The 25,331-nt window shown below is 42.9% G+C and overlaps 1 protein-coding gene across 1 annotated transcript in view; it reads left to right on the forward strand.

The window, feature by feature from the left end:
* Positions 1-25,331, forward strand: part of afg2a (AAA ATPase AFG2A) — a 126,081-nt gene that overhangs the window by 97,048 nt on the left and 3,702 nt on the right. Inside the window, exon 17 of the mRNA XM_085789221.1 lies at positions 1,745-1,909. Within this exon, the coding sequence (XP_085645347.1) occupies positions 1,745-1,909 (165 nt within the window). The remainder of the gene's footprint in view (positions 1-1,744; positions 1,910-25,331) is intronic.

Consider the following 25,331-nt stretch of genomic DNA (forward strand, 5'->3'; position numbering starts at 1 on the left):
AGCAGAGCCGCGAGCTGCTCAGAGCTACGCTACGGAGGCTCATGGGATTTCTTGGTTTCCCTCATCAAACTCATCAAATACACAATCCAACAACTCCAAAACGCTCTCGTGGACAAGTTGTGACCTGCACATTCACCACGCTATGAGATAATAACAGAACGTTACAAGACGGAGTTTTCGAGGTAAATACAGAGACAGCTCGCTGCTCTGCTCTGCCGTTCTAAAAATAGCTTGCACCGACAATTAAAGGTAACAAACCTACTGCTATGACTATAGGGATTATGGCAATGGGCCAATTTGCCAAAATGTTGAACTATCCCTTTTACCTTAGAAGCATACAGATGATTTCTCCCCATGTTGTTTAGTTAATGATTTAGTCAGTCCACACCAGGAAAAAGTGAAATATTCATCACTGTCAATAACATCTATACAGTTTACATCATTAAATTACCTTTATTAAAAAAAAAAGAGTTTACAAAGATATAAAACAGTTATGTATAAATAGTTAATGCTAAACTTTTATAAATGTATTTCTGCTTGTTAGATTATATCACAAAATCTAAATGATGAACCCGGCACATCGTTCATCTGAGTTCTTCTCTGCTGTTCTCATCAAGCCAACAGGAAGACATACAGCTAATGCTCTCCGTCTACGTGCAGTATATAAAAGACATAAAGATGTTGTCGGGCCTGAAGGGCGCATTGTGCATGCAGAGTAGCAGGAACAGCAGCGTGATGACTGTGTAAGAGTTCAAAGGCTGCTGGTCCAGTCCCTCCAACCTTCACTGATCTCTCCTGACGTGACCTCCTGCATGGCTTGCGTCTGTGTGTGTCTCCTGCCTCGTCTCCGCCGGCCGGGGTTTAGCCCCGCTGTGGCCTGTCTGGCCCCGAGCCAGAGGGCTCCACCGTCTTTACAACCAGACCTCACTGAGCCTTAGAAGATAAACAACAAGGAAACTGTCAGTTCCACTTGATGTTTGTTTCTCTGTTAAATTGAAGGTTAACCCACAGCCAGCAAAATGCCTTTTTTTTTTCTTTTTTCTTTTTTTTTTGTTATTTTCAAATCACGCCGTTTCTTCAACCGGCTTGCTGTTCAAACAGGATACACAACCCAAACCAAACAGCGCCACACCGTAGCCCTCAGCCTGTCCCGGGCCCAGGCCGGGGGAAAGCAAATGGAGACAGGGCATATTTGTCTGTCCGTCGGCTTGTCTGCGTTGAGAGGCGCCTGCCACTTAATGACGTCTGACAAGCGAGACAGCGGCAGCTTTGGGTACTCGAGGACTTGTTTTGGGGTCATGGAGATGTGATCTGTAGGAAGTGGAGGGTTTATCAGATAACGTCAACATTGTCTCCACGCCGACTGCAAGAAGTGGAAAACTGAAATTTCACAGTTTTGCATTTTAGGCATTTGGGTTTTCGTGGTTCTGTGCGAAGAGCAACACGGTCGGCGGTGCAGCGGTGGAGAAAGATTGGGTTCCTAGAGCTAGAGCAGAGAGGAGGTCAAAGGTCAGAACCGTGGCGTCCACATATGCAAAAGAAAGAAAGAGTTATATCTCCTCTGGATTTGCGTGTGTTACCTTCACAGAGCCAAAGACCGTTACACTGATGATGAGCGCTGATGTGTTGAGTCTGAACTTGACAGATGCATGTGTGTGTGTGTGTGTGTGTGTGTGTGTGTGTGTGACATTTTGTGAAATACGACGGTAAATCAGACGATGACTGTCTTTTTTCCGTCCCACAGGCTCTGATGCGTCCAGGTCGCCTCGACCGAATCATCTACGTGCCTCTTCCAGATGCTCCGACCCGACGGGAAATATTTTCCCTCCAGTTCCGTAACATGCCTGTGGCCCAGGACGTGTCTCTCGATGACCTCGTGACTCGGACGGATAAATACTCCGGAGCGGAGGTGGGTTGCATTTTTCTCTGGATAATTTACAACGCGGAACTAGTTGCGAATGTCACAGATCCATAAAACACACACTGGTTACAAACTCGTTTCCCTAAAATGACAAGAGAGATTAATGACATTAAATACTGACTGTGACCTCTTTATAAATCATGAAAAGAATGAAGTGAGATGTTCATTCAAAATTCAATTTTCACTCAGTGCGGCTGCCAAAAAACCAACAGTGAACGGCTCTGTCTATTTTAGTAACACATTTGCTTTTTGCACTTGGGAAAAGCAAAAGATTTATTGAAACTAGCATGACAACAGGCCACTACAAACCATTAAACTAGTGAATGCAACACAGAAAATAGAGATAAGAAGAAGTTTCTTCAGCCAAGTGTAATTTCTCCTAATACTTGTGCAGCAGGCTCTGCCTCGCGTCCAAATTCATTTAACTATAATCTGTTTTTACAAAAAACACATTTGCAGCAGGGTTTTCTGTTTTGGCAAAGTTTTTTTTAAAGATTTGGGCCGATTGTTAAAAAACAGCCGATTTAGAGATACAAGACATTCAGTCAACTCGTCAGACTTTTTCTCAGGAAAAGTCCACTGCAAATCTGTAACCCTACATTCTGGGGCCAGAGCTTTACCTTCTGACAACAGCTGATGAAAATTAAAAACAAGAGAGAAACCGCTGCTGTTTCCCTGCAGAGAGATGTTACTGAGCTTTTCCATGATGCCTGCATCGTGTCTGTGCTGTGTCACAGAGCGCCCTCGTGATCTCACGGCGGACTGGGAGTAATTGTACAAACACTTCTTTGTATGACAGATTTGTCTCCAGCGCGTGATTCACATTGTTTTGAACAGAGAAACTGCTCCCGTCCTCCAGGACACAGGCGAGTCGACTGAAACATTATAAGAAATAAGAACAAACCGATCTCCCCTCACTTTACGATCGGCCGGGTCGGGTTGAAGTATTTACCTCGTGACGGTTGAGACGAAGGGGTTTTGGGAGTTTAATCTCTACTGGGTCTGGTTCTCGGTATCTGTCTTGTTCTTTGTCAGAGAAATCTTGTTTGTCTTTGACCTTCATTGTGACTCACAGTTCATACACTTTTCAACGGAAAGAAAAAAAACTTTCCCCATGAGACATACAGTATGTCTTTTGCCCCTGAATGTAAATTCCCCCACTGTATATTTAGACTTGAAGAGTTACAGTTACAGCCATGAGAGAAATGTCATGCCATGGTCTTCGAAAATCGGCCGTTTTCAAACGATCCAGACGCAAACGTGCCTTTGGCAGCGGCTGCGAAAACACACATTTCATTGTTGCTTTTTTGTGTGACATGTTTGTCGGTGTACAGATGAACATGTCATGTGTTGTTTCCTCCATTCGTTTCCCTGAGACAGTGCAGGAGCCAAGGTTGTTTTGCTCTAGATGCAGAAACACTTACTTACTCTTACAAAATCTGCCTCTCGCTGTGAGCAGTGGGTTCTTTCATGAAACCACTTTGTCCAGAGAAGTCAGATGAACGATACTGGTTCTTTTCACTTCAGAGATTTCTTTTGGGTCTTGTCCATGATTGTCCTCGTGGGTATGGATTTGTGGGTTCGCGTTAGGGTGATCTGAAACAGACACTCGCACAAGAGCTGCCTGAACCGGATGATTTTTTTTTAGTTGGTTGAGACTCCAGGATAATGAGACCAACTGTGGCAGCCGTAATTAAAATGAGCTACAGTTCACACATTGTGTCCTGTGTCCTATGTCTTCTGCGATTATAGAGCGCCATACCAGAGGTTAGCATCGCCCCGGTTTCCTTAACTTAAAGCCAATGGGATTTTTCCATAGACTTCTGTATTAGTGTGGAAAAGAGTTTGTTTGTTCAGCTCGATAAGCATCACCAACGAAAACCTACATGGTTTTTGAAATCTTATACCTGAAGAACTTGAAGTAAAAAGCTGTTAGTTCTCAGGCTATACATAACAACATTCAGGTGACTTGGCTTTTATGTCACCACCGCTAAACTTCCAACTCGTAGTTTGATTTATAGCGTCACCTCTTCTAGACGGTTGGTCATAGTTTACAAAAACACGTTTAAACACAACAAGGTTGTAAAGACAGACTGGTTTTGTGACATAGAAGAAACCCATTCATAAAACTTATTGACATCTTTGACAGAGGAACTGGAACAGGAACTCGTTTCTGTTTATCTCGTTGTTCCCATCGATTTAGACTCAATCAATCAGTCACAACATAACAACATGACAACAAGAACTAGAGTCTGATCATATCTGTTTGTTAAAGACATTGGTCGATTAATGGATGAGTCAATCACCACAAAATCAACCTATATAAATTTTGCAGTTCAGTTCATTCTGTCCTCAGTTAGACGAAGGATTGTTACCTTACAATCCTCCTCATGTCTGTCTAAAAGAACAAAACACTGATTGTCTAACTGATAATATAAATGATTACTTGTTATTTTCAACCATTATGGATTTAATACATTTTGATTGGTGAACTGTTGAAAGAAATCAGCAAAGTTTGGAGTTACTGTCAGTCCAACCTGATGAGTCCAAACACCCACAGATGAACAAAATCTTTTGCTTTAACATGAAGCACTCGAGGCTTAATCACATAAAGGTCGTCCTGTAGAGGAACACTCAGTACGTTTACATGCACAGCTTAATCCAGCTATGCTCAAAATTTGATTTTGGCGTCTAATCAGACTTCTGTCCTTGTCCCAGTTTACATGCAACAGAGAAAATCGAATAAATCTTAATAAATAAGTTAATAGCCTACACCCCCTTTTCTGTCCCCGAGTAAAAAACTGAATATAAACAATTTAATAAGCTTTAAAAATTCTGTTTAAATAAAAAAGAAAAAAAAAGCTTAAAAAATTCTCAAATACAGTGCCCGACCAGATGCGCCGGTCTACAAATGACAGTCTACGGGCTTCCTCTCTCTCTCTCTCTTTTTTAATGTGTGAAATGCACTGAATCTGCGCTGAGTTGACGCAGTTTTTTTTTCTTTACTTGACCTTCTCTGCTCCACTTTGTGCCGTCTCTACTGTTGTGGAGCATGCACACATGCATTGTCCAGTTTCAGTCCGATCAAGGTGAATACATGCTGAAGAAAATTGTTTTCCATCGATCACATTATCTGGGTGTCTTAATCTTATATTAATATTAGTCGAACCAACGCGTTTACATGCACTCAGTTGTCCAGTTATAGTCGGATTAAGGCAATAATTCAGTTTTTTCAAGTATCATATGAACGTACTGACTGATTCTAAACACACATGCAGATGCACACGTTGACTTTTCTCTCCACGCGCTCTCAAAGCTGTTCATCAGTTCTTGAATCAAGTCTGCTCAGGACAGCGAGGTGTTGAGCTGTTTCCATCTTTTCTTTCAACGTTATTTTCTTCTCCAGGGCAGGTCGAGGTTATCTATAGGGCCCGCTCATATCCTGAAAGTACACACTCTCCTCTCCTCTTCGGATCCTGACGAGGCAGCCCCCACCCAAAAAAAAAAGCAAGCAAGCCCTAAAGCCAGGCGTTGAGCTGGAGGAGGTATGCAGAGGGAAACCAATCCCCCCACTATCAGGTGTTGTCTTTGACATCGGGGTTTCTGGTGTAGTGTCTCATCTGTGGAATGGAGGTTTGCAGTCACTTGCCATTGAGTTCTTGAAACCCCGCAAAAAAATTCAAAGACATGCCACAGTCGTGCTGATAAGAGCTCCGGCAGGGTCTCACCTGCGTAGGTATTATATTTTACATACCAACGCTATAGATCAAATTAGATTAGATGAAACCTTAAACTCCTCTGATCAGCGAGGGGAAGTTTGCAGGGAAAACAGGATACAGATAAGAGAGCAAACACAGCAGTGGAGATAATGCTGTGTTTACAAGAGGAGAGAGCCCAGGGACAAATGCAACAAATCAACAAGTAAATAAACATGTGGATGTCCAAACACGCTGCATGTGACTGCCGACCGGTCACATGATCACTGGTCTGGTCTTCTGTTACTCGCTGGAGGGTTCAAGTTTTAACATCAAGCAACAATGTTGAAAAGTATATCAAGTATAACAATTATAAATGTTCGTTATTAAACATAGATTATTTAAAAAAAAATGTTCAAAGCGAAGAGCGCTACGTGGACTCCTTTCTCAAAACTAGAGGTGCTCTTTGGAGAAGGATCCAAGGGAAGTGGAAAAACAAAGAAAAACTCCAAGGCACTCTTTTGAGTTAATAAAAATGCCTTTAATTAATCTGGCATTGTCACAATGACATGTTTAAAATGACTATGACGTGTTTCGGCATCAAGCTTTTGACTCCCTGATGAAGGCTTGATGCCGAAACGCGTCGTAGCCATTTTAAACATGTCATTGTGACAATGCCAGATTAATTAAAGGCATTTTTATTAACTCGAGAGAGTACCTTGGAGTTTTTCTTTGTTTTTCCACAGATTATTTTAAATTGTCTCCACTGGATCTTCTTCAGATTAGACACAAATATTCACAAGGACTCGATCGTGAGCGATTGTTATTTAGGTGATGAGAGGTCAAAAGTCAAGGTCATCACTTCAAAATACCCTGATTTATTTTATAGAGCAGATTGTGTTTTTTTTGTTTTTGTTTTTTCCACCTGGTTGTTACGGCTACACAAACCCCCAAAAGTGTTTGTGTTTCCTGCGGCAGGAAGACACCGATCACCACAGTTTACAGTAAACAAGATCCTCTTGTTGACCATGGAGAAAATCTGTCCTGTTCACAGAGAGTGAAAAAGAAATCAGGCGATCAGCTGCTTGTCCTCAGAGGGCTGTGTTGTTTAAATAAAGTTGCCTTTTGTTTAAAACCTGCTTTTTAGATGATCAGCTTTTATAAACAATATATCGTACACATTTATTATGCAACATAATGAAGCAATGACATTCAAAAACATTAAAAACATAAGCTGTTCACAGTGTGATGATGACAACAGATGAGGGAGAAAATGCCCCTTACAGATATAATTGTCATTATTTGTCACCTTTTTGCAAACAATTATCGGTAGATTTGATGCTTTCAATGCAAATTGGAAACAAAGCACTTTCAGATCAGCAGTATTTCACCACTATATTAGAAATATACACTATATACTGTAACAGCGTCATGAGCTGCTGTGCCACACATCCTCTGGCAGAGTTTCACAGCTTATATAACCAGGAGGAATGAGTGGTATTGCCTTTAGCTCGGCGTGGACATGGAGAGTAGCTGGACCTCTCCGTCTACTGTGTGACAGAGCGCTGAGCCATTATATTTGACTTGGCGTGCTAACTGGTAATGCAGTAGCCAGCTGGGTGAGCCGCAGCCGACGAGCTCTGGTCAGCCGTGCGTCAGGGCCACGCTGCCAGGGAGCGAGCTGGATGAAGACAGGGAGGAGGAGGAGGAGGTGGTGGTGGGTGGGTGGGGAGCTCGTAAATCAACAGCGAGATGCTTATTGAAGCTGGAGGCCACTGAGCCGTGTGCCGTTTCAGTTTTCGTATCGTTTACTGTCCAGTGTGTCGCCGCCGACTCGCTCCCCTCACTGTTCTCACCTCCTTAGATTGCATTCCCCGTCTCTCCCTACCTGTCGACTGCTCGTACCGAGGCTTTGCGACCGCGTGACAAATCTTCTGTCGACTCCAGCTGGTGTCACCGTGAAGCTTGGACACAGTTGGCGGTCGGGGGGGATCTTCTCGTCTGCAGCCTCCACCTCCTGATGAGGAGCTGGCTTGGTTCAGATTCAGTTTGCATGGGCCTCTTTCATTGTATAAAGTTAAAACTGATGTGTTTCTCTGATATCTCCAGAGTACGGCAGATTGACGGCCTGCATCTTCTCACATGATGTTGATGATGCTACTGTGTCATGAACAGGGATGGAAACGTTTTGCTGCTGTGGTGATAATTCATAATTTACACGACTATCTTAGTTATAGGTGGAAACCATGCATCTCAGGTCTATCAAGATGCAGAAGGCAAAAAAACATACGTAGCTCTGCTGTGTCATAGAAACATGTTCAAAGGAGTTTTACTGTTGCTACGTGGCTACGGTTAGCATTAACAGCTGTGAGTTCAGCATCAAACTTCACCAAGAGCTGTTCATTGTCTGAGCTTTTGTTTTGCTTCAGTTTCTATTATTTCTTTTCTCATATTGAAATTGGCATGCTAACCAGCTAGCTTGTTTCACCCCTTTGAGGCAACAGTGGCTGAAGCTTATGGGAAGTCTGGTGAATAAACAGCTACATGACTAAATGCTAAAATAAGCTAATGTAGCAAGATTAAAGCTTATAAATAAGCTTCATTAATTATTACTTGTAGATTTGTCATTTTTATTACTGGTCTGATTGAAAAACTTAAACTATTAACATACGTTTATCTTATATATTGTGTGTAAACGTGTAGCAGGAGTATGATACAGTACGAACAACACTTTAATCCAATATAGTAGCACAGCAGCACACTCTGAATGAAGCTGTTATGATTATACATTATCAGACAGGTGATATTTGTGTTTTTAATTGTCTTTCATTGCATATTTACTCATGATATTATAATGTACAAGACCAGAAATCTGTTTTTTCAGTCACATAGGTATACTGTTATGTTATTAGCCCCCTGCTCCATGTTCACATAGCTGCTACACATCCACACCTGGAAGCCGTCCAGCACAGTCACAGTCTTATCTGCTGCTACAGGAATCGAACCTGTCTCATGGTCACTGGGTCAGATTGCTGCTCGAACCTTTACGCAACTGTTGCCTCGAATTTAGCAGTAAATTTATTGTCATTTCTTTTTTCCCCTCTCTCCAGTTACACTGGCAGTCGGTGGGTGGGTGGGTGGTGGCGGGGGTCGATTTCCTGGGTGTTTACGGAAACTGTACATGACTGCTGAGGCACACCGAGCATGTTTCAGTCCTCAGACTTGGCAGTCGGACTACCTGAAGCTTTGACTATAATTACATTCCTGGGATTTCAGACTTGTTTGAGAGGAGAGGGAGGTAAGGTCGGGGGAAGAGGAGGAGGAGGTGGAGGGAGGAGGGAGGAGGGAGGGGGTGGGGGGTCATGCAGGAGGACACGGTTGTTGTCAGCTCGGAGCTAGAAGCTTGTTAAACTCACCTGTCTTCCTACCTGCCCGGAGTGACATCTGGTTTCCCAACCCTCACCTCCCCACTAAACGATTCACTGATACACACACACAGACACACACACACACACACACACACATACAGACACACACACACACACACCTTTAACTCACACTCAGCTCAGAAAATCGCTGCCGGCTCTCTCTCCTCATCTCTGCCATCACTCCTCCAAACAGAAGCAACATTTGATACTGTAATCGCAGTGTTGTCACGAAGACGAAGACGGGCTTAACTTCCACCTAAAGGACGGTGTGATGCTGCTCCATGTCTCTCTCCCTCTCTCCTTTTCTCTCTCCCCCTTTCTCTCTCTCTCTCTCTCTCTCTCTTTTCTTTTTTCTATCTATGATCAAGTCCTGACAGGAAAAGACCTGGAGGATTTATTGCAGCCTGTCACAGACATCGAGTCAGTTGCAGGCCTTGTTTGTAGCCTTGATGAAAAGCTGAAGCCTTCTCAGGTTTCGATACAACACTATTTTTTATTGTAGATATCAAGCGGCTTCATTTCGACCTCATTTAACATGAACATAAATTTTTGTAATATCACTTCTGAGGAATAAAATACCCACAGGGTTACTCATTTATGCAACAAATGTTATATTAAAACAGAATATTGATAACGCAGGGTCCTTGTAAGCCTACCGTCTGGGTCTATGGAGGATTCAGGTTTTAGGGCCCTTGATTTAACCGTTGTACGGTATATTAGTCTTTAAACTAAGATGAAAAACAACGCTTACATTTATAATCCAGTATCTTTCTGTTGATAGATAATCCACTCGTTGACACCTTTGTTCCCTTTGAAATGTACCACAGCTTCTTAACCAGTTTTAAGTTGCAGGCTCTGAACAAAGTGGTTCCTGAACTATTTAGGGACGCAGCTTTTGTCTTTTTAACCTACAGTCAAATCAAAATTTCATATAGTTTTTTGCAATATAAACAAGACTTTGTAACACTTTATAATAAGTAGGCTACACACTGTTAAGCATTAGTTAAGCATGACATACTGAATTCATCATTTATAACACATTAATACTCACTAGTATGTAGTTTATAAACACAGTTAAAACTACATACTAATAGGTATTCATGCATTATAAATGAAGAAATCAGGATTTATTAATGCTTAACTAATGCTTAATAGTGTGTAGTTATTATAAAGTGTTACCCAAGACTTTAGCTGAATCCAGTAAAGAAATACAAATGTATTATTCCTGCTTTCTATTTCAAAATGCTTTAAGTTTAATAATAAGTTATAAAAACTGTAAGTCTTAAAATAGAGCTGAATCAATTTTACTACAACAAAAGAGCCCAGATAACAAAAATAAAACAGGAAATAGTGTTTTGGCACATGTTCTTCCTGTAATATTCACACACACACACACACACACACACACCTGTGCTTCAAAAATAACCTGCACATTTTCCTCCTGTGCTGGTTGTTTTGAGTCAACTTGCTAAACATAACAAAGAAATAGGTCGTGGTTCTCAAGATGACAAATGGCATCAGTGTGAGTGGGATCGATTTGGGCAAAGTGCGTCTCAGCCTGCGCAGGAAACAACAAACAGATGATGAAGAAAAGCAAAATAGTCATTCAGTGTAATTAAAAAGCGAATGGAAAGATTAGACATTTGGATTCTTCTGCAGAAACAAATGATAGATTGGTATTTGCAAAGAACTTGAAAAGGTCTCATCACAAAATAATCACAATATATTTTAATTGAAACTCTCTGGTATTGCTGTTTGAACACACACACACACACACACACATACACACACACACTGTACAGATGAGGAAAAAGCCATTAGGTCATTTTCCCCTGGAAAAGTGCTCAGACACGTCGGACTGATATGTTTCCTGCTGTGCAGTTAGTATGGAATAAACAGGAAAGGAACTGAGTCATTAAAACAAACAGTGACAGTCACTGAGTGCGCAACTTCCAGAAAGTCAAAACTTTTTTCTTTTTTTTTTTTAACCCAGTGGATGTTTCAGACCTCCCCTGTGGTGTTTGACTGACAGGTGACCTCCAGGACGTGCAAGAGCAAAAACACCACAGTAAAGACGCTCTTAGCAGATCTTGACAAGTTGTTGACAAAAAAAAAAGAAGAAATCAGGATTTCTCTGCATGAACTCCGAGCTGGACGGAGCTGGAAGTCGCTGTTTGGATGCAGAACACGTGGATGTGACGACAGCTGACTGACAGCGTCGACCTCGCGGCGTGCCCCCCCTCCCCTCCCCCCACCGTCCCACCCGAGTGCCAACATAACATCCATCTCCAGAGGAGTGGAGTGGAGCCGGGTGGTGGTGGTTGAAGCATTTTAATGAAACCTGGAGCTGCAGTATCAGCAGTGTTGTGCTAGTTACTGAAAAATAGAAAAAGTTACTTTCTCAGTAACGCATAACTTTTTGGTTTACGTAACTGAGTTACTTTTTTATGAAGTAACTAGTAACTGTGACTAGTAACTTACTAGTCACAGTTACTAGAAAGTAACTTTTTCGTTACTTTAAAACGTTTTTCCAATGCTCCCATTAAATAAAGGTTAATTGAATTCCCCTCTAACCGTCATTTCAGTTCTGCACTGATGCAGGGCATCGAGTGCTTTGTTTTTCACAGTGTGCTCTGTCTTAATTTCAATTCAATAAAACTTTATTGATTGCTAAAATGTTATGAGAACTGTGTGCCGTTGTAAAACCTCACCAAAAGGAACAGAGTAACGCAGCGTTTGGTAACGGAGACGGAGTTACTGAATTAAAAAAAAACAACGTGTTACGTTATTAGTTACTGAATAAAGTAACGTCGTTACTACCCAACACTGAGTATGATAATATCTCTGTCGGTTCAGTCTCTGATGCCTCTGACCCCAGTGGTGGAAGTGCAGGGGCTTTACCCTCCAACACTGGTGGAGGTTTTTTTTTTTTTGGTCTGAGCCCAGGTGTCTGAGACGCTTGGCTGGCAGCCATTCAAACTCACTGGTGCAATTGTTTTCTTAACTCTGTTTTTTCATCACACTGGCAGGAGCAAGTCTGTTCCAAATGCAGGACGCACCAATCAGGCAGATCAACATTTCGTCTTGACGTCAATGAGCTGCCTCAGACGCTTAATATTCCCCCTGGTTCCTAGATTACCCAGCAGCAGCAGCAGCAGCAGCAGCAGCCGCTCTGCAGCTCCGTGTGAACAACGTCAACATGTTGTTGAGTTGTGACTTGATAAAGCAGCGGTGCATTTACGCATCAGTTAAATCCAGTTTTGTGATGATGTGGTGTTGTTTTTTTGTTTTTTTTTCGTTAAACCACATATTTTAAAATGGAAACTCGACACGACACGCTGGATTTATAGGAGCTGGTTTCCACCGATTTAAGATCATTAAAATAGAGTTTGATCACAAATACGGCTTTGTAGGCTATAATGACACACCAGACAACACACACACACACACACAACACAGCCATGACGCACACACACACACACCACCCTCACAGGAAGACAAATGGTTTCCTCCTAACACCTGTTGTGGTTGTGGCTGTTCCTCCTCTGGCTCGCCGTGTCGTCTCTGATTTATGACTCGGTATTTGTTGTTGCAAAGATTTTTATCACCAAGGACACAGGCGCGAAAGAAACAAAAAAAAATGCATCAACAAAACACGTTGCTGTTTGAATAATAGTGACATAACACAACGTGCGAGGCCTGATACAGATACACACCATCAGTCCCAGGACGCTGGAGTATAGACAAAGATCGGTAATCATCATCGAATAAACATGTCAGCTTTGGTGGAATGCGTGTCTGATGAGGTCTGAAGTTGACCGTGATTTTCCAAAATATGGTTTCACCCCTTAGCCCTTGTGTGTGTGTGTGTGTGTGTGTGTATGTGTGTGAGTGGGTTTGTGTGAGTGTGTGTGTCTGACCACAGAGGCGGTCACGCTGCCACTCAGAAAAACACAGTCGACACGGAAAACATAGTCAAACATCTCAACAAAGGCAGCGAGGAAAAAGCCTTTCACACCTCTGCAACGCCGTGTGGCTGTGAAACACCTCGCCTCACTTCCTCTCCAGAAAGCCTTTTGCCTCTTGTGATTGTGCGCGTGTTGTTCTTACCCCGACACACGGCGGGTTAAATAAAGGTTAAGAAAAAGAAAAAGAAAAAGAAATAATTTCCCTCGGCCAAGCTCGAGCTGTGGTGACATGTAAAAGGGCCAGCGATCGACCCTGGAGCAGGAAAAGGGCTCCAGATCTGACCTAATTTAACTTGTTTTTTTTATATATATATACATAAAGCCGTCAGTGTGGTTGATGTGTGAGTACACGGCAAAGCACAAATTGAATTTTTCCCTGGAAATACAAGTCCACAAGTGCACGAGCTGTGCTGTTTCCTTTGGCCGTGCAAGAGGACAGAAGGTGAGTGGGAAAAGGCCAAAAGGGAAAGAAATGGAGCAAGAAAAGACGGGTTGAAGGGTAGGAAGGGACAGAGGAAGAGAGGAGGAGGAGGAGGAGGAGGGGTGAGGAGAAAGAAGCCAAAAGAGAGGGAACGGTAGAACAACCTTTAAATGCCTGCTAATAAAAATAGAAGAGGACAGTTAAGCCAAGAAGGAAACTCACAGGACTCACCATTAAGTCAGTGTCAATTATTTATTTCTTCATCCACACATTTGAAAGGTCGAATTAAAATGTCAACAGTTGAGCTCTCGAATGCTTAAAAACTTTTTTTCCACACTGGATGAAGACTGTGTTGGCTCTGAGAGGCTGCAGGATATCCACATGGGAGTTAAAGCCAGACTATGTCCGTTTGTAATGTGTTCTTTTATAAATAAGAATAAGACATAAAATACATATAGGCTATTCTCCATGAATTTATTCATTTACCTTTTGCGGCTGCAGATTGACCTGTTAAGTGACTTTTCTGATTAATTGTACACCTGTTGCACTACATGTGGTGTAAAAACATCTTAGGGTAATTAAAGCAAATTATTTTTTACCTTTTGCCCTGTAATTCCCACCTGTGGTCACAGTGGCCGCTGTTCTGCCCAAAGTTGTTGAATCATGATGAATAAAGTAGAAAATTTAAGTTCATCAGATCATTTTTAGGGTGTATGTCACTTGGAGAGTTCATTATCCTGACTTCACAACCTCCAGTGTCTCAGTTCTGACCCGTGCGACATAGGTTTGAGATGTTGGCAGGCGGTTTGTAATCGGTGTGGAGGCTGAAGCTGATCTGACAGGTAACTGCTGCAAAATCCATTAGTTTAAGAGGACGTTTGCTCCCAAAAATAACCACTTCCACCAAAGCACAGCTCAGTTTAGGGGGGAAAAAAACCTTAAAAAACTAAACGGCAGCGTTTCTATCAAGAAAAATGTTGCAATAAAATAAATAAGAAAATCGTTTCAGCTCTAACTGTAATCAGTAAATGTTCGTCTGCGTCGTGTGTTTATGTTGTTTGTGCTGCGTTCGCTAACACGTGAAGGCTTTGCAGCATGTATGCAGGTACTGTGTGTGAACGATGGAGGCGACAGGAAAAAGAGCATTTGAGTGGAGCACATCACACAGGTGGAGTTTTACCTACCTTGACATTACCCAACACACACACACACACACACATGCATGTACATTCTGAGTCTGCAGGTCACTTCAGTGTGGGTGTGTTTGGTAAATATGCCATCCCGGCCTTTTCCCAGTCCACGGAGAATGTGGAGCTTTCATTCGTCTGATTAAGGGGCGAGGACAAATATGCCGTTAAAGGCGAGGCCCAGCTATACTCCCCTACACACACACACAATCTTAACACTGTGTAGCCCCAACACAGGTGCGATCCCACACAGGTCTTTCCAAAACATGGGGGGGGGGTTGGAGAGGATAACACTTAAAGGTTGAGTCTGGAGTTTTGTGCCCCAAAATAAACGTTAGACTTATACAAATGAAATCCGTCTTAATTGTCACCTATGGGCTTCTAGTAGTCCTGTGTGGTGGTGGCTGTGTCTGCAGCGCCCCCTCGCCCTCCCCCTTCCCCTGCCTGTATTTTGGTTTTTTGCTTCGTTTTGTTGTGCATGTGGACGTTTCTGGGTGGAGAGTGAGAGAGTCAGTGTTTTCTCTCCAGCCAATGACGGAGCTCAGGTGAAGCTACGTGCAGCAGAGTAGGAGGGGTCAAGGCTGCTAGCCACACTAGCTGTCTCTGATGCTAACAGGTGCTAGCACGTCTCTCTCTCCCTGTGCAGCAGCGGTCAGGACCGCAAAGAAAAAGAAATACAGTCTGAGTGAAGCGATGGAGCCGCGGACCGATTCCCGACCGTCACCGACAACTAAAGCCTCGACTGGTAACAAGTATTAGGACCGTTGTGGTGAGCTAGCTCGATGCTAAATTCGGCTAGTGGTAGCGGTTAGCATCCGCCGCTAACACCCTCTTCCCAGCTCACCACAACGGCATAACAACATAACACTGGAGGCTCCCGGTGTTGGTCACGGTCGGGTTTCGGCCCACGGCTCCAGCGCTTCACTCGGACTGTATTTCCTTTCCTTTGCAGCCCTGACAACTGCTGCTGTCTGGGGCAGGAGGCTACACGGTTGAGCCCGAGAGGAGGGGCCGACTTTCAATGTTTTGTTTACAAACTGCAATGAACAAAACTCCAGACTCCACCTTTTAATAACAAGAATTAATAATAATAATCACATGACATGGAAGTTCTTAGTTTTGCCTTAGTGGGAGGTTTCCACCCTGAAAATCACCTTTTTAGTCACTTTACTCACTTTAAGACACGAGCAGTGACTCATGGGACAATCGGAGCATCCTCCACGTTCATGACAAACATTTCCTGTGTGGCTAGGCAACGTGCCACACACACACACACACACACAGAGCTGTCAGCAACCTGCAAACTTCACAGGTCCTAGATTAGATCAGGGGCTACAGTAAAAAAAAAAGTCAGATGTCTGTTTGTTTTCTTTGGTTTCAGCCTTGAACACATACATGAACTGAACATTATATCATACATTAAGTTCCCTCAGCCCCTTCCCTCTGTCGTGTTTCTGCCGGGACACACACATACAAAGAAGTCTCTATTGTCTCAGCTGTAACATATGGCGAGGAGCAGCCCACGCGATCACACTTTCATCATCAGCAGAGTTTTCTATGGAATCTAAATTCCTCGGCTTAGAGCGCAAGCATGTGCACACTCATCCACACACACACGGTCTATTTATGATCATGTGCCATATTTCCGTTCTCTTCCTCCCCCCTTTTTTTTCTCCCCACGTGACTCTCCTCCCTCCATGCTTAACCTCACCTCCCTCTCTTTAACCTCCCCCCTCTCCCACTCCCTCCTTCTCTCCTTCTCTCTCGCCTTGTAATCTTAAATAGGTTTCACATGGAGCTGTGGTCAGGCCTTGTTTCTCTTGGCGCGGGCATGTCACTGCAGACACTTCCTCTTTGCCTTTCTGGAGGATGAAACATTTTATTTCTGGTCGAGAGTCTGGGCACTGCACCCCCGACGTCGTTTGATTTATATATTATTTAATTTCCTGTCTGAAAATTGGATGCAGCGTGGCTTCTTCCTTTTTCTTTCTCTCCTCCAGTGACGGGGTTATGGGGGGAGGAGGGGGGTTGGCTGGGGGCAGTTTAAAAGAAGGGAATTAATATTTTTCCACCTCAGAAAGCAAAGCACCTCTCTCAGAGCCAATATCTCTGTATTAGATGTGAGTGGAGTCTGTGCACTGCATGGGCTTCTGTATATTCATATTAACTTAGTTACCACCTGAAAACCTGTTGTTATGAGTTTGCAACAAGTTCAGCAACATACTATTGATCATTTTTCTCCACAGTGATGCTAAACTATTTTGTATTTATTGTTTAATACTAATAATTTTGCAGTTTTTCCCTTTTCTGAGTAAACTCATCTGAGTAAACTGAATTTATTTAGGCTGAATTAAAGGGGAACTATGCAAGTCTGGTGGCTTTTCCGCTGTTTTGCTAACGCTCCTCTTGTCCACGTGCATTTGTTTACAACGAAGCCGGCGAAAAATCAATACATGCAGCTGCGGATAACGTTACATAACATATACGATGTTACGGCGTATGTATTTGTGTAGTTTTAACCGTCATAAACAAAAGATTGCCGGTTACGGAGCAGTTAAGGTAAAAATGTAGCATAGCCACGGGAGAAATCCTGCTTAGTTCCTCTTTAAGTTGCTTTAAACTTGTAAACATCAATTTAGAAGCTGTGGTGGACGTTTGTGATGATAAACTGATGTTTTATTGGTGCTTATCAATTAAGTTTTGATTAACCAGTAGATGAATCAGCAATGACAGTCCAGTCCTGCCTGCATCGTGACTTTTCACCGAACATTTTTGTGGTTTTCAGCGATACAGGAACTCACACTCACAGTTAAACAGTGACAGGACTGACTGGTTTGACTGGTGTTTATGTTATAACTGACCACCAAATCATAAAATTAGAGAATAACCTGTTTCTGTGACTTTAAATGGTTAAATCGGTGTTTATTCAATAATTAATCATGCAGTTTGTTAAGTGTTCATATGTGTTATAAACCATGATACTTTTGGTGTGTGTGTGTGTGTGTGTGTGTGTGTGTGTGTGTGTGTGTGTGTGTGTGTGTGTGTGTGTGTGTGTGTGTGTGTGTGTGTGTGTGTGTGTGTGTGTGTGTGTGTGTGTGTGTGTGTGTGTGTGTGTGTGTGTGTGTGTGTGTGCGCATTGGCCTGTTTAACATATCTGTGCAGTGTGTGCAATGTATTATACGAGCAAGTGCAGTGTGTGTGTGTAAAGTATGTGTGCAGGGCTTGTGGATTGATGGAGGAGAGGTTTTGTGGGAGGCAAGGAAAAGGGGGGGGGGGGTCGCTCCTGTAAATGTGGCCGTTTGTGTGTGAGGGAGGGGGGTGGGTGAGGCGGAGAGGACTGGACGTAGCCCGCTGTAGACACAAGGGCGGATTGATAGTAAACACACACACACACACACACACACTCGGGGTCTAGTGGATCCGCTGCCGGTGTAGCCCGGCTAACAAGCCCTTCATTAAGGGCGTCTGATACATTCACTGAGCGCCTTTGTTGGAGGAGGAAGCGAAAAAGTACAGCAGACAGATTTGACCTGAGATGGTTGCTGTGCGCTGCCAGCACTCACAAGCTTTTCTGTTTTTTTTTTCTACCCTTTTTTTCTCTTGAGGGGTTATTTTCATCATGCTGAGCAGGTTGTCTCACCTTCTCCTGGGAAACTCTGATGGGAATTACATCGTTTCTCAGCTGCAAACATGTAGGAGGTGTGTAAATATGTGTCACTGCTTGCTGCCATGCGACATGTACTGTAATACACACCAACATGTAGTATTGGGATGCAATTTTTTAATTTATTTTTGACAACATGGCACAAGTTTGCAGACCTATTAAGCCTATTTTCACATGCTGGTGTGTGTTCTGACCTCATTTAGCCTTTATTATATCTCTCAATCATTTTTATTCTCAACATTTCAGCTCCATTTTTTATTTATTTTTTCATTTTTTTAATGTTTGAGATTATTACTGTCGCTATTGTGCGTCTCCAGCTAAATGTTGATACTTGCGACTTTTTATTCCACTCATATATTTCTGCTTGCCATGTTCTGGTGCTAAAAAGTGTCAGGTGTGTTTATGCAACCTCCACTTTGCTATGTTCTTATTTATACTCTGTTATTCTTCACTGTATCTCGTTACCATTTCGCTGCAACAACAACGGCCTAATTTCCTCTCTGGGGTCATTAAAAGCTTGGTGTTGTCTTATCTTACAAGGACAACAGGACCGCACATACAGAGCTGGACACACTGCAGTATATCACCCCACATACACTATATACTGTATATCCACTGTATATCCAATGTGATACAGCGGCGTGCTCTGAAACTGTGTGATATAGGGTGTAGCTGTGAGTACAGAGGGAAGTGCAGTGCAGTGACCAGTAGAGCATAAAGGCCACTGTTGTGGCACCCTAATTGCTGCGAGCGCAGGAGGCGAGCGAGGGCCTGCAGCCCTGAGCGCTGCACGTGCCCGTCCTCATGTCGTAACCCCATTAAAACGACTGCACCCACTGGAGTCCTCTGGCTTCATCTGACACGTTACCAGAATTCAAAATTAAATCAGATACAACAGGAAGCTTGATACTGTCTGATAAAACATTTTAAAAAAGGAACTAGAGGCTTAACGCTCAAGATTCATAATAGTTTATTATAATTTTAACACAGCTGACATTAAGGGTTTTAATAATACACTAAATAATACCCATTAGTTATCTAATCCATGCTTTATAAATCTGTAATAACAGGTTACACAGCTCTTGCCAGGTTAGTGATTTTTTTTTCCTCCATCAACCGTTGAGTTGTAAATGTCACAAAGTTACTTAAAGGGACAATAAGGAGTTTATATTTGGTTATAAAAAAGTCTCATATTAATGTGAATGAATCGACATTACCCACTTGTTAATGGGTCCATTTTCGATAAATATATCGTTTTGTTTTTATAGTTATTTTGATATTATTATTTAGTGGTCGGCTCGCCCAGCATTTCCTACTTTTGGTTTCCCAGACGCTGCCCGGCGGGTCATTGGAAATGTAGTGTGAAAACACTTCGCTTTCCAATACTCCTCGTTGTCCCTTTAAGAAACACATTTTGGTCCATTTTGGTCCAACCTGGCAACCCAAAAGTCCCGATTAATGTGTTATTACAAGAAATAAAGTCGATAGTTAACACTTCTGTTGAGAACACACTGGTTCTGATGTTGGTTGGTTTCCATCTTAACTGCTTTGCGATCAATCAGTCTGAAGGACGATCAGCTGTCAATCACCAACCTGCTGCTTGTTTCATTCCTTCTTCTTCTTCTTCTTCCTCTTTAACTGTCGGACTTGACGTACATCTGCCCCCTGAAGGTGATGCTTGTAAATCCATTCCCCCCAGATTGTAACTGAAAAAGTTCCGTCTTGAAATCAATGACCACAGCTCGGGGTTTAATGATCACCTTCCTCCGTCCCACTCCCTCTCTGTCTCCGTCTCTTTGTGCTCTTTTGGAGAAGCCGATCTGTAGCCCGCTTGAAGATCAATAGGAAATCTAAATGACTTTTCCCGTCCGTATGAAACGAGCGAGAGCCGGCCGAGGTCAATGTGCCAGTCTCCACCAAACATGTCATTACAGTCGTCAGAGCCTCCTCTTCCTCACCGCTCTCACCGCTGCTGCAGACTCTTATTGACAGCAGCCCAAACAGTGGTGATGAACCTTTTTCAACAGGGATTACATATTACTCTTGCATGTGTTTCAGTGTGTGTGTGTGTGTGTGTGTGTGTTTGTATGTTCGTGCATTGGAGGCTTGGTTTTCAGAGGGGGTTTGAGAACCACCAGGGGAAACTTGTTATTAGAGGAATATGTGGAAACAAGGATGTGGTGGGCGCTCCAATTGAGTATCTATCACTTTTCCAGCGACCCATTTAAAAGCCCTTGTGGTTTTAAGAGGCTCCGTGGACGTTTTATTAAGGTGGAATGACTGACACAAGGATTCCCGACATTTCTGCTGGTGGTGGTGGCGGCGGCGCTACAGTATATGAGGGAGCTTAAAGCTGGACACAAGGCAATGTAATGAACGTAAAAGTTTATGTGTGTTGTATTTCGCAGCACTTTATCATCTTTTTTTGTCTGTTTCGGTTGCTCTACTTGGGGTTTATCCATTTTTTTCCATCACACTGTGTGTTTAGATATAGTAAGTATAAGTATGTTTTCTTCGCCTTTAAAGGGATAGTTCAACATTTTGGCAAATTGGCCCATTGCCACAATCCCTATAGTCATAGCAGTAGGTTCGTTACCTTTAATTGTCGGTGCAAGCTATTTTTAGCACGGTAGAGCAGAGCCGCGAGCTGCTCAGAGCTACGCTACGGAGGCTCATGGGATTTCTTGGTTTCCCTCATCAAACTCATCAAATACACAATCCAACAACTCCAAAACGCTTTCATGGACAAGTTGTGACCTGCACATTCACCACACTATGAGATAATAACAGAACGTTACAAGACAGAGTTGTTTTAGAGGCAAATTCATACAAAACCGCTGCTGATCGGGGCTCGGCCGTTCTAAAAATAGGTTGCACCGACAAATAAAGGTAACGAACTTACTGCTATGACTACTGTTTATGGCAATGGGTCAATTTGCCAAAATGTTGAACTATCCCTTTAAATGTGACTTTTTGCTTCCATGATTGAGCAAACAAAGTACTTCGGTACCTTTGCGCCAGGCTTTAGACTCCCCATTAGAGAACAGTAGACGACCTGTTATACCAGATGTTTCTTCAACACAGATGTTGCAGACGAAGGTGGAACCCTCAAATCAAAGGAAGAAGGTGACAACAACGCCTTCAGGAGTGATGATTTTCAACCAAAAACCGACAGTCAAAAAGAGTAACGACATGACACTTTGATCATTACTTCTCATGATCTCATCCCATAAGACACACATCCTGTCCCTTACGATGATTGAAGCGTCTCTGTTGCTCAGGAGGTCGTCGACCGGCCGGCTCGTCCACCAACGGGAACGTCAGTGGTTTCGATTCCCGGCTCGTCCAGTCTGCATGTCAATGACGTATCGTAGGTCTGTGACTGTGGGTGTGAACGGGTGAATGTAGATTCCCTTTGTGAAGCACACAGACGGAGACGAGCTCAGGACAGGAGTATCTGTATTTCGTTTAAAACATGTGTGAACAAATCTCAAAACGCCATCTTTGGCATTTTCATGTATACTACCTGTATGCAGCTTTTGTGAAATGATGTGATAGCCCTGTCTTTCTAACCTCTATAACCTCAGCTTCTCCGCTAGACATCAACTACAAAAATGGTGGACTACAAGCCTGTACAGAAGGCACCGAGCCTTTTATTAGAGCCACTTCAGCAAAACCTTCTGCTCCTGTATGACTGTGCTGAGCAACAAATGGTCACGGACAAGTTGATATACAGTGTGCAAACTGTTATGCACACGTTCTTCTGTGTTTTTTGGTGTATTCCTGTGGCAGCGTTACACCGCCACAACGTTTAGAGACATTTTCAGTGGTTTTGTGTGTATGCATTTTAAATGGGAGACAACACGCTGAACTCACATGAACAGAAACAAAAACTGGGTGCTGAATTTCTAATGAGGTATAAAGTTCAAAAAATGTAAGAAACACTTGGATTGCTACATTTTTTTAACCCTCCTGCTGTCCTCCTGGGTCAAGGAAGGAAGGACGAAAGGAAGTGAACAGAGGGTTAACTTTGTGTGTATGCAGACATTTTCAAGAACAAAAAAGATAGAGATCAATCGTATAGACGAGGCCTGATTGGTTGATAAGAGTATGGAAGTTCAGTGTATTTACAATGCACCACAGGATTTTTTCAATGTTTGTATCATCAGCTCAGATGTGCTGAAGGACGAGCCCCGAAAACCCCTGATTCAGAGAAGTTTGTCACAGGCGTTACTGTTTAACCTGAACCAGCTGCACTGGCACCAGCTTCACCCTACCGCTTTCTGCCTCGTCATCAAAACCACCCTCTTTGACTCAGTATCAGCCCGACTTTTTTTTTTTCTGGGTCATCTTGAGTCAGCAAGTCTCCAAACTGAGGAGTTCTTGATGATTGCTGCTGTTTTTTTTTTCTTTTCAGTTTTTTTTTTTCTCATTTGCTTTTGCCTTTTTACGACTGGCTCCGTGCCACCTCCAGGAACTCTGAGCTCGCCCACCACATCACCAGAGAGCAGCCACTGCAATGCATCAGCAGCGCGGCCCCCCGCCCCACCCCTCCCTCTCCATATATTTAAGTGATTGCTGACATAATTTATGAAGGGAATGAAAAATAAAGTCTGCATTGCAATAAAATAAAACAGAGAGAGAGAGGGAGATCTATAATTTATTTGGCCCGCCACAATTCAGCACTCTTCACCACCAACCCTGACCCCCAACCCCTCCACCCCCCACCCCCACCCCCTCCTCAACACACACACACACACACACACATATGCACTCTCATTTCTGTGCATTTGCAGTTTTTCGCCTTCCTCCTCCTTTTCCTCCTCAGAGGCGCAGGGGGCCCGTCTTTAAGGGGTTGTAGGTTGCTGTATTTGAGGTGGTGGTGCACTGCAAAAACTCAAAATCTTACCAAGAATATTTGTCTTATTTCTAGTTAAAATGTTGTTTCTAGTCAAAACAAATCAAATTATACATAAAAATAAGACTCATCACATTAAAAAGTAGCTTGTTTTTAGACACTTTTTACTTTTTTCAAGCAGATTTTCACTTGAAATAGGTAGAAAAATCTGATAGTGGAGCAAGTTTTTCTTTCTTATTACAAGCACAAAAAACTTGCTTTCACTGGCAGATTTTTCTACTTATTTCAATTGAAAATTTGCTTGAAAAAAGTGAAAACTGTCTAAAAACAAGTACATTTTTAGGTGATGAGTCTTATTTTAAGTGGAAAGAGATAAGTTTTGACTAAAATTGAGACATTTTGACAAGAAATAAGACAAATATCAAAGAATTTGAGTTTTTACAGTGTGGTAGGGGGGTATCAAGGTGGTGCTGTAGGAGTGTGTGTGTGTGTGTGTGGGGGGGGGGGGGGTCAGCGCTGGATACTGGACGCTGCTGGACTTTTGGCTCCGGTGTAGGAATGCCTTCACGTTTACAAACAAACTGGCTCTTTCGCTCGCCCTGTTTGCCTTTGTGGCTTTCTGTTTTTTTTCAAGGCCTGTACGGGCAAACACACAGCAGGAAACACTGGCTTGTTGATCGCCTTCACAGACCAGCTCATAAACCCAGGGAGCATGAATGCCGAGGCCTGTGTGTGTGTATGTCGTTTGTGTACTTCAAGAGCAGCTCCGGACATTTATTTTCCTCCCCTTTTTTTTTTTTTAATAAACCCGAGGGGTGTTGTGGAAGTAAACAAGCAAATAATTATTAACCGTTGAATCATGAGACGGAGGCAGAGGGAGGCGGACGCGTTCCTGTAAGTCAAAGTAAATAAGAAATTACAGTCTTGATTATTGTGCTGCAGCGTTTTTTTTTGTCTGTTCCTGTTTATGGGTGTTGCTTGGAAACAACACTAAATCATATTGTTCAACATGTGGCATCCCTCTCGCTCGTTTACTCGCCCGGCCCTCGAAGTCCGTTTGTAAACAGGGGAACAGGGATACGTGGCCTCATTGTTTCGCATCATTATTACTGACAGGCCTAAATGACTTGAATGATGAGAAACCCTCGCAGAAAATTAACCCAGCCCCGTGTGTTTACCCGGCCTGAATCATGCCGCTCACTGGCTTGAAACAGAAGAAGGAGGAGGGGGTGAGTGGGGAGGGGAGGGGGCAGCAGGCCTCACATCCTGACATCTGCAAAGCACCTGTCCCAAGTCGTGCATGATGCAGGCCGAGGCCGGAGCACGTTGAAACAGCCATGCACTCCCCATGCAGGCCTGTCCTCGGCTGGAACAGTGGACGACCTCCTCCTCTGCACACTTCTTCCTCTTCCTCTTCTTCTTCTTCTTCTTCTTCTCCTGTCGCCACAGAGTCTGAGTGGTTTATTTGTTTCGGATGATGATGTCATGTTGTTGATAGTTTTATCTAAACGTAGAGATGTGTTTTCCTCAAACTGAATCAGGGACCTTGTGTTGAGACTTTAAGCTTTGCGTTCATGTTTGACACATTTAGACAGTGCAGCAGCAGCCTACAGTACATCGGCTTTTTATTGCAGCTCCTTATCTTTGTCTCACCGTCAGTCGACCTCAGTGAGGAAACTGCTTCACTGTAGACTTTGACTTATTGCTTTGCACAGTTGCAGCTGTTGGAGCCCAACACTTCAAGAGTAAACCTGAATAACCACATCCTGCGAACCACGTATCTTGAAACCTGTTAATTATCCTTTTTTTTTTTTTTACCAGGTGAATTGTTTAGCAAATAAAAAGAAATTAGATAAAGAGCTCGCTAACATTTTCTTGCTAGCTAGTAGCTACATTAGCTAATGGAGAGTGCAACAGCTGCTCTTTGTTAAGTTTCTGCCCTGGTGAGAGAAATTAAGTAAATTAGTAAATAGAAGTCGTAAATACTGGATGAGCATTACCGAAGTTAATGAGTTTGTTAGCGTGGCTTGGGTGAAAACATTAGCTAGGTGGCTAATGTCACACTTCTATCAGCTAAAAGGAGAAAACAACAGTCTGACAGACTTTTTTTTAAACTTATTCAGAGAAATAGGAGCTCTTTTTTTGTTATAGACTTAACGAAAAAAAAAATTTCTTTTATTAAGTCTCTT

Source organism: Trachurus japonicus, chromosome 10, assembly GCF_045865225.1.
Source record: "Trachurus japonicus isolate A0001 chromosome 10, Traja_1.0".
Taxonomy (NCBI): Eukaryota; Metazoa; Chordata; class Actinopteri; order Carangiformes; family Carangidae; genus Trachurus; species Trachurus japonicus.